A 9,963-nucleotide genomic window follows, 5' to 3' on the forward strand; every position below is an offset into this window, starting at 1 on the left:
CTGCACCCCTTATCAGATGCTGCCACCTTGCCTCGGCTCGCTCTGCCAGCCAAGCCGGGCGCAGCTTGTGTTATCCGGCCCTTTATCCCCCAGATTAGACGCTTCACAGTGGATTAGCATGTCACATTCTAATGCAGAAAAATTGATGATTAAAAAGGAGTTTTTCCCTCTGTATTATTCCCCACCTCCGCCTCCTCTCCACCCCGTCCCTGCAGGGCCACCAGCCCTAGCCGTGGGCGCCGGTGATGCCGCGGCGCTGGGTGATGCCAGAGTCGCGTCCCTGGATCAAACGGGATGGGAAACAGGAAGCCGAAGGTGCCTTTTTCACGCCGCATCCCGGCTGCTTCTGGTGGCGGGGTCCGGTACTCCAGGTGCCTGCATTCCAGCCCCGTGCTCCCGGCTGCAGACTCAGCACCTGCAGCGCAGGACTTTAATAAAAAGCACATTATGGTGAGTAATGTGCTAAGTGGACTTCATTAGAGAGCAAGGGCCTCCCTGGATCCCGTTGTTCCATATGATTTCATATCAGATGAGCCTTATCTCCTCTCCAAACGCTTCCATTTAAACTCTATTAATCTTTCAAAGCTTTCCTGGGCGAGCTCTTCCCAGGCAGCCCTGCTGGGTGTCGGTGCTGCTGCCCCGGGGACTGAGGCCACCTGCAGCCACGCTTGGCCGGGGGTCTCGGGGGGCTCAGCCGGGACCCCCCCCCCCCCCGCAGCTCCGTGGGCAGTCCAACGTGTCCCTGGAGCTTTGGCTGTGATCTGCCGTGACGGCTCCGTAGCCGCCACATCCTCCTCCCCAGGATCTGTTTACGCTCCTATAATTGAACCTGTTTGTACTGCTGAAAGCTTCCCGGTGATTTACCCGCTGGCAGTGTCCCTTTGTGCCGTGCAGGGGTCACCAGGACTCTGCCAGGACGCGGAGGACGCTGCCGAGGTGTCGCTAATTCCCACGCATCCGGGATTACTCCTGCGGACCCTTATCCCAACGCCTTCCCGTGTTTCCTGCAGATCACGAATCACCCGTAAGCAGGTTGCGATTTTTTCCGACATCCTTCACAATCGCTCAGACAGTTCATGCAGGCAGATTCGAGCCGGCGGTTTTATTGGAGGGGGGAAAAGCCCACGGTGTTCCGGTCTGGTTTCCTTGCTGTGCTCGCTCGCTCCGGCTCCACATGTATCACGCTTTTCAAATCTAATCTAATCCAAGCAGAGCAGTCACACAGCCCTGGCATGTGGTGGCTCTGGAAGGGTCTCCCTGTCCCTGCCAGGAGAGCAGGGGTTTAAAATGCCTGATAAATCACAGAGTGGGTGGGAACACCCTGCCCCAGCTCTGTCCTTGGGCTGAGAGCCTGGAGGAAAACACACCAAACACTCCATACAGAAAAAAAAAAAAAAAAAAAAAAAAAAAAAAAAAAAAAAATTTATTGGTTATAATATCCATGTGTCAGGCTGTATAAATAAATAAGATCTGGTGAGGAGCTCCTTGAACCCTGGCTGGAGCAGGAATTGCAGCGCTGCCTCGGGAGCCCCGGCCAAGCTCCACAGGCGATAACACACAGGTGTTATAAACAGCCAGAGAAATGAAACTGAGGCAAAAAGGCCATGAGACAGTTAATTTCCTGGTCTCCCTGTGGAGATCTGTGGCTCCAAAGGCTCAGGGGATCTGCCCCCTCCAGCCTGGCTTCTTCCCACTTGATATCAGGGAGAGAGGGAAAATGGCACCAGGAGGTTCCTGGGCAGGTCCTTTGGAACCCTCAGAGAGCTCCTTGCTATTGCCCAGCCTAGGGCTGGGAAAAACACCAAAGGAAGGCTGAGGGGAACAGCTTGGAACCCCTCATCTGCTGGTGTTGTCCAGGGCTGTGCTTCCAGCCTGTGGATCCCTTGGGACACGCATGTCTGTCCTCAGTCGTGAAGTCCTCACCTCCATTGCGGTCGGACACCACTCGAAAGCCTCCTCATTTCCTCCAGCAGCCAGAGATGCCATTACAGCTTATTAATAATCATTAATAATTCATTTGTTAATGAGTCTTTATGTGCAAAGGCATTGCAAGAGGAACAGGATTGGCCAGAGGTGAAGCTGAAATGCTCTGAGCTCTTGGCATGACATCTCTGGGTGTGTGCGGTGCCTCCGGCTGTGGGGGGCCTCCCCGGGTGTGCAAAGTGCTTTGGGGTGTGGCATCTCCACATGTGCAAGGTGCTTTTTGTGTGTGTGACCCCTCTGGGTGTGTGCAGAGCTTTGGGGGTGTGCAGGGGGAGCTGCTGGGGCTGGCCACGGTCTCTGGGCAGAGCCAGGGACGAAACGACACCAGTTGAGCCCTGACCCTGATCCCGCAAGTCCTTCCCCCTCTAATCCCACCTGAGGTTCAGGTGCTGGTTGCACCATTCACAGCTCTAATGAAGAGGCTGTGGGGTGCAGGCACGTGGTGGCCTCTCACCGTGCCACTGTGTTCTCATCCCTCTTGTTCCTGATCCTCTTCTGCCCCATCTTGGCCAGGATCAGTCGTGGTGGGCTTGGTGGTGCTGGTCCCACAGCGCTGGGGCCGTGCTGTCTCTGTCCTGCTGCAGAGGGAGAGTGAAGAGCAGGTGGCTTCCCACAAGAGTTGCCATCCACCTTCGTGTCACTGTGGGGTGAGCAAAGCCACAAACAGCCCAGGGTTCCCCTGTTCTACCTGACCAGGTCTGGGAATGCTTGGGTGAAGCTGGGACAAGAAGGCAGCTGAGGAGCAGTGCCTGAGTGTCTCTGCTCCCTGCCCGAGGGCGAAACAGCTCACGGCTGCTTTCCGGATGATTTGCTTTGAGCAAAATACAGTGATACGGGAAAATCTCCAAGCTGCCGAGCAGATAACAGAGTTGGGGCACTCCCAACCCGCAGCACTTCCCGAGAAAGCCGAGTCACCGCCAGCAAACGGCTGCGGTCCCGTGCGTGGCAGCTCCTCTGCTCCATCACCTCCGATTATCTCGCCCGTGTCCCGTTGGGTTTGCTTCATTCGTCTGGAAAACGGGGCAACCTCGGGGGTCAAACCCTGCTGCTGTTCAGCCGCGGAGAGAGGTCGATGTGGGGAAGAACCTGGGCGGAGTTTGCCGATGATCCAGGTGAGGATGCTCAGCCGGGTCCCTGGGGACACCACCGGGATGCTCGAGGTGAATCAGTGCTCAGAAACAACGGATACGTGCCAGCAGTTTCCAACGCTTATAAGTTATTTAGGAGCCTGTGTGCCGCTTTAAAAAGTGATTTGCATAAATCACTCGAATGTCTTACAGAATTTGTAAATGCACCGGCTCCGCTGGGGACCGTGGTGGGATCTGCTGGGGCTCGGAATGCTGCTGGGAACCAGCCCCAAACCAGGATGGGACTGTCTGGGACCAGTGGCCGTGCCTGGTGCCCACATGCTGTCCCCAAGTTGTTTTTCCAGAGCCAGATGGACCCATGCGGTTTGTTTATTAACTGTCAAAAGCTCCAGGAAATGTCTGGGTATCAGTAATTCCCGCGCCCGGTCTCTCCAGCTGTGTTGGAGCTGCTTCTCACTCCGGCTCCGTGATTATCCACTAACGCTGCACCGCGGGGGAGCTCCGCTCGCCGCGGGGCTCCGGGCTTGTGACTGCCGTGAGGGGCCAACGGGGGGCCAGGGCTGGATTTGGGGTCCCCTGCAAGGGGTTGGGGCCTGGATCTCGCGGGGCTGAGAGCCAGGGAGGGCAGGGGAGCAGCAGCACCCCCGGCTGAGCACCCCTGAGCGTGTCTTACTGTGCCCATCCCTCCGAGATCCCACGGGTGCTGCAGGACAGCCCAGCACCCACCAACAGGGCAGGTTTGACCCACACAAGGGTTTTTTTTCAGGGGGAGAAGCTATCATGTTCCCGGGGTGGCAGGAGCAGAGCTCCAACACCCCCCAGCTGAAGCGAGGTGGGCTGCGGGCTCAGCAGGGAGCCCAGGGGTGCAGAGAGGTTTTGGGGGTGCAGAGGGGCACACACTGGGGTTTAGCAGAGTCTGAGGGGTGCAGCAGGATCTGGAGGTGTCTAGTGAGGTTCACCAAGGCGCAGTGGGGTCAGAAGGAGGGTGGGGAGGACCGGCAGGGAGCAGTGGGGTGCTGTGGGGAACAGGATCTGTTCTCCATCACGGGAGCTCCTGCACTGCCCCGGAGACGGGGGGAAGGAGGAGAGACGGAGTGTGGTTGGGGCTTGCTGGGACTGCTGCCGACCCTTCCCGCTCCCTCCCTGGCTCTCTCTCTGTGCACCCGGTGTTTCCAGGGCAGAGGATGCAGAATCCAATGCAAAAGGCAGCGGCATGATCTCCACGTCAAACTCAATTCTCCCTAGTGCCAGCTCAGCCCTGGAGCCTCATGGAAACGGTCCAGAGGTCTTAATCCTCTCCAGCTCATCCAGGCTGTCCCATGCATGCTGCCCAGGGCTCTGGGCTCAGCCACCGTGCCCCGGAGCAGGACAGGGAGCTTGAGATGGGGCTCTCCCTAGCATGGGTTCACAGGGTGTGAGAAGGAAAAGCTGCAAATGCACAACGTGCCACCTCAGGCACAGCCACTCCTGTCCCCCCTGGCTGCTCCGACTACCCAAAAGGCGCTTCCCAAGCACGGGGCACCTTCCCGAAGTTTCATGCAGCCGCAATTCCCATCCTGTGGTGTGGAGAGGAAGCTTATCCTCTGCGTTTCTCCTTTTTCCCTGGGATTTAGAGCCCAGAGGGAGGGCTCGTGGGCCTCTCCCTTGCTGAGTGAGGCGCAGATCCCTGTGGATGTGCGAGGCCTCGGGGGAACCTCGCGGTGAGGGGAAGAAGAGCCAGCAGGGAGCCGGGCGGGGTGCCGAGAGCTCCCGCAGGGGAGGGAGGACTCCAGCTCATACATACTGAAGTTGGAAGAGTGAAACATTGATCCGTGCTGCTAATGAGGATGTCAGGGACCGTGGCCCCCCTCCTGCAAAGGAAAATGTGTCCGTCCCCTGGCTGTCCCATCCCTGTGTGAGGCTCTGGGCACAGTACTGGGGATGGGGACATCTCAGCCCATGTCCTGAGGAGGATCAAGACTTACCCCTCAGCTTTGCGTTTGCCTCTCCAGGCTTTGAGGTCATGCCGGGATTTTGGGGAGGAGATCAGGGCAGCTCCCTGTGCATCCTTGTCCCTATCCCAGGCTGCTGCAGTGGGGGGCTCTGGTGGACACCAAACACTGCCCTGGTGCTGGAAGGGCTGTAAAGAGCCAGGGCAGAGCTGGGGTGGGCCAATGGTCCCCCCCATGTCTTTTTAGAGGCTTCACTCTCCAGTATGGGATGAGTCTGAGCCTGCTCAGCTCCGCCAGAGTGTCCCTGTACCCTGCACACAGCTCGGGGGGGGGGGGGACATGGAGGGGGATGAGCAATGCCAGGACCCCCGATGTGGCTGGTGACGATGTAGGATGAAGGAGGTGGGAAGAGCTCAAATGATCCCAGGATGGGCTTCTCCACGGCACCCAGCACCAGCCCCCTGTACCAGGGCACCGTGTCCTGGCTGCAGTGATGCTGTGAGCTGATCTGGGGGGCGAGACCAACGCACAGCCCCCCTGGGCTGCTCCGGGTGGGTGCTTTAGGGGGCACACGGGCAGTGTCCCCAGCACGGGGGGGTCCCTGCTCCGGTGCCGCTGCTCCCCCAGCCCGGCAGCGTGCGGTGGTGGGGACCCGGCAGGAGGCGGCTCCTCCTCTGCCTCATCGTCACGCCAGGTATTTCGGCTCCGGCAGCCCCTCATTTGCATTCGCCGCGGCTGCCCCGAGCCCTCCCTTCTGCCGGGGACAGATAAGGCGGCACCGCTCCTGTGCCGGCCATCAGCATCGCCCGCCGGCCGGCCCCGGGACCCCCGCCTAGCCCCACGGTCCCACGGGTGTCCCCACTGACCTCCAAGCTGTCCCCATCACCCCCCTGGTTGTCTCCATCTGCCCCAGGCTGTGGGGGCTGGGCAGCCCCCAAAGTCCTCCTGGCAGATCCCTCTGGATCAGTGAGAGAACGGGGCCAGCCCTGGATGCAAAAGTGTCCCTGGACACTGAAGGGACTTCCCAAAGTGCAGAGGGGCCCCAGCCCCTGTGAGGGAAGGTGGGGCCCCACGGTGGGGGCTGATGGTATAAACCCAGGTGCTGCTCCCCAGCACCCCCCGCCCAGCTGGGGCCACCAGGCCCAGAGCAGCACCTAGCCTGGCTCAGCCCGTACAGGGAGCAGCAAGGCAGCAGGAATTTGCTGGTGAGACAATCCCCTACGAGCTTTTGAGAGTGCCCGGACCCCATCCTAACACCACCACACACAGACCTCCCTGTGCCAGGCTGCAAGGGACCCCAAAGAGCAACAGAGATGCAGCAGAGAGCCAGCTTCCTCTAATCAAATCCATTAAATCACCCCAACCTGCTTGCAAGGAATAATCCAGACAGGAATAACAAACCAGCTGCAAGTCTATTTGGCTTTTGCTGGTTGAAGGGGATGCAGAACACAGGGATTTGGAACCCAAGAGATGAAGGGAGGAAGCTGGGATAAAGGTCCCTGAGGATGGTTCGGCGCAGAAAGTGCGACCGTGCCCTGGGAAGAGCCGGTGTTGGAACCGGGCACGGGCTGGGACTGGCCCTGCTTGCCAGCCATGCTGGAGAGGATCCAGCCCCCTCTGGGATGCAACGTGCCTCCATTTAACAAATAAAACGCCTCACGGCTGACAACAGACACCTGCTCATGGAAAGAGCCCATGATGGGAATTTAATGCTGACGATTAAAATCACCCAAACTGCGCTGGGACCAGGGTGGCAGCTCTGCATACACCCAGCCATGCTTAGGGTGGGACACGAGGGGGACATCCCTGGGCTGGTGACGAGGATGGGGACCCTGAAGAGCGCAGGGACACGGGCTCCACGCCAGAGCTGCTTGGGAGCAGCCACCCCGGCTGCCGAATTGATTAGGCAGCACCCGAAGAGCCGGCACTGTTCCATTCCCAGCTGGATGGGGCCAGGCAGAGCAGGGATAAAGGCTTTATTGTGTGCTTGGATCCACCAGCACAAGAACAACCTCCATGGCAGGGCACAGCACAGAGCCACTGGGACCTGTGTTCCCAAGGGATTCGGCCATCCATGCTCTCCCTGCTTTTCCACTGGAGCCTCCTCACCATGGCAGCTTCCAGCCCAGCACAATCTTGCTTTGCAGAGCCCAAATGATCCCGGGGAGCTGTGCCCACGTGGGAGCAGCCCACAGAGCTGTACGGAGCCACGCGTGCTCCTGGGGACAACCTGGACCTCCAAAACCCAACAGCACCCCCTTAGTGACGGTGCTGCTGGTCCATTCCGAGCTGGGAGCAGGCAGGAGCAGCTACAGGTGGGAAGACACCCTCCTTGCATGGGGAAAAGGTGGCACTGGGCAGGGCCCACAGGTCACTCACCACTTTGAAGTCTTCGGGGGTGCATTGCTCCCCACGGAAGAAGCAGGACAGCAGCATCTCCCGGATGTCGTGGCCAGCCCGGTCATAAAACTCCAGCATGTTGAAAGGTTTGGGCTTGAAGTTTCGGAAGTTGGCCTTGTCCTGCAGGATTTCCAGCTGCTTCTCATCGGCTGTCTGGATGTCTGGGATCTCGTATCTGCGGGGAAAGAGCAGGGAGAGGCTCAGGCTTGGCTGTGGTGGCTGCTCCCACTGGCAAAGGACACTTGGAGTTGCCAGGAGTTGCCCCTGCATGGGCTCAGCACAGCCCCACCTTGCACGTGGCATTTCCAGAGCACCTAACAGCACAAAGTGACCCAGAGGCACATGAGAGATGGCAGAAGGATGGATGAGGAGAAGCTGGGCACCTTCCAAACCCATCCCACTTGTTCCACTGCTGGTCCAGTAGCACCAGCCCTGGTTGAGGCCCCCCAGCAACCTGTCCTGTGCTTTTGGTGGCATCCTGGTGAGGTGGTGGCCTTGCTGGGACAGGGGCTGAATGGGCTGGGTCTCATGCCTGAAAGCCGCTCCCTGGGGCAGGAGTGGGGACAGCAGTGAAGCCCCTTGGCATTGGCCTGGGCAGGGAGTGCACCAGGCTCTTGACAGCAGCTTGGCAGCACCAAGGAGCCACCACAGCCATGGGTGAGGGGTTTCCACAGCCCAAGGCATGGCACCATGCTGGGGTGTGGGTCAGTGGCTTCACCTGCTGGCACCCCTGGCCTCACTGCATGGGATGGCACCCAGACATGGCACTGGAGCCAGGTGTGCTGGATCAGCCCCACAGGAACCCAGGGGGGTGGCCCTGGCCTTGCTGCATGTGCTGCACACTGAGGATGGGAGCTGTGTGCACTGGAGCCATCTGGGGCAGCCCAGAGTGGGAGCCACATGCCCAGGAGCATCAGCAGGACCTGGTGGCTCTTGGCTGCATCCAGACTAACTGAGATGTCACCTGGGATCACCTCAAGGCACTGGCACCCACCTGTTATTGAGCAAGGCCAAGAGCTCGCCGGCGTGGTACAGGTCATTCTTGGTCACTCGGCTGAACCGAAACTCGTTGAGGTTGCAGAAGGTGACAGCGGGGAAGGTGAGCCTGGTGGCCGCCACCTCGTCCAGCTTGGTGACGTGGGGGTACAGGAAGTAGTACTGGATACGGTTGGTGCAGACGAGGGCAAGCAGCGCCAGTGAGCCCAGGAAGCAAAGTGCCCAGACCACGCGCTTCAGCGACAGCCGTTCGTACGAGAAGATGTGCGAGAGCCCGTGCAGGGTGGAGCTGCTGGCGAAGGCCTGGATGCTCACCGGTTGCCCGCTGTCCACCTCCTCCTCGTCCACTTTCAGGTCCATCATGGTCAGTGCCAGCAGCCCTTGGTGGCCACCCTGCTGAGAAGGGAGCCTGTGGGTGCCTCATGGGTGCTGTGGGTGCCCAGCCCACAGCAGCCCTCGGCAGGGATGCGCCCGGCAGCGCCCACGAGGGGCAGATGCTTTGCTGTGCCCTGCTCTTGCCCCCAAGCCTACATATATATATATACACACACGCAGAGACATGCATATATATATATATATATATATATATGTATGTATACATACATAAATACATTTATTTGGATGCAGCCTCTTGCATTTCCCCCCCTCCCACCTTCTCCCTGCCCTCCCCATCCCACGGCAGGACTGGGGTGCTGTGCCCGCCCCCCCCCTCCCACCTCATCTCCCCCTCCCCTCCCACCTGCCCCGCTCCCCCTCCACCTCCCACAAATGGCACTGTCGCATCGACAAACAGATGAAGGAATCAAGGATGCAAACCTGGAATCAGGGCCGGCGGCCGTGGCTGGAGCTGGGTTGGTGGTGCTGCCGCTGCGCCGTGGGTGCCGGGGCTGGGATGCGCCTCTCACCGCCGGCTGGGAACACGGGAGCGGAAGATGTGCAGGCACCGAGGGTGCTGAGGCACCGAGCCCGGCAGCGGCGGGTGAACCGGAAAAGAAGCGGGGGGGGAATAAAAATAGCCTCGTTGGTACCTTGGTGCAAGCGTGGGAGCGGGGATGCGCCGGGGCCTCGCTCAGCTCCGCGCGGGGGGACCGCAGGCGACCATCGCTGGAGACGAGGCAGCTGCCGTGTGCGAGGAGATAAGAGGAGGAGAAGGGAGGCGAGCAGGAGGCTGCTTCCCTGCCAAACACATGGATACCTCCCCCTGTGGCTATCTGGGAGCTGGTGATTTCTTCAGATGCATAATCCGCATGAAGTCATTGTCTGAGCGCTGGTGGGGCCGGAGGCCGCGGAGGGGTGAGGGGTGCCGCAGGCCGGTGGGCAGCGAGGAGGAGGAGGAGAAGAAGGAGGAGGAGGAGGAGGAGGAGGAGGGAGAGGCGCAGGAGCAGCGCTCCAGCGATTGCAGGCGCTGGCAGAGGCTGTTGGTGCTGCTGCCGTGTGCATGTGGGTAATGTGTGTGTGCGTGTGCGTGTGCCGCTCCCATCCCCCAGCGCCTTCCAGGGATGGTCAGGCTTCTTGCTCCGCCGGAGCCCCCCGGCCCCATCCTACAGCCCTGACCCGTCTCTCTC

The 9,963-nt window shown here is 60.0% G+C and overlaps 1 protein-coding gene across 1 annotated transcript in view; it reads right to left on the minus strand.

Moving 5' to 3' along the window:
* The window catches only part of ASIC1 (acid sensing ion channel subunit 1), a 19,032-nt gene extending 9,277 nt beyond the window's left edge, over positions 1-9,755 (minus strand). The window contains exons 1-4 of the mRNA XM_054002251.1: positions 9,427-9,755; positions 9,215-9,309; positions 8,397-8,791; positions 7,382-7,577 (exon numbers count right to left, since the gene is read on the minus strand). Of these exons, the coding sequence (XP_053858226.1) occupies positions 7,382-7,577; positions 8,397-8,761 (561 nt within the window). The 5' untranslated portion in view covers positions 8,762-8,791; positions 9,215-9,309; positions 9,427-9,755. The remainder of the gene's footprint in view (positions 1-7,381; positions 7,578-8,396; positions 8,792-9,214; positions 9,310-9,426) is intronic.
* Positions 9,756-9,963: the final 208 nt, after the last annotated feature.

Source organism: Vidua macroura, chromosome 38, assembly GCF_024509145.1.
Source record: "Vidua macroura isolate BioBank_ID:100142 chromosome 38, ASM2450914v1, whole genome shotgun sequence".
NCBI classification, from domain to species: Eukaryota; Metazoa; Chordata; class Aves; order Passeriformes; family Viduidae; genus Vidua; species Vidua macroura.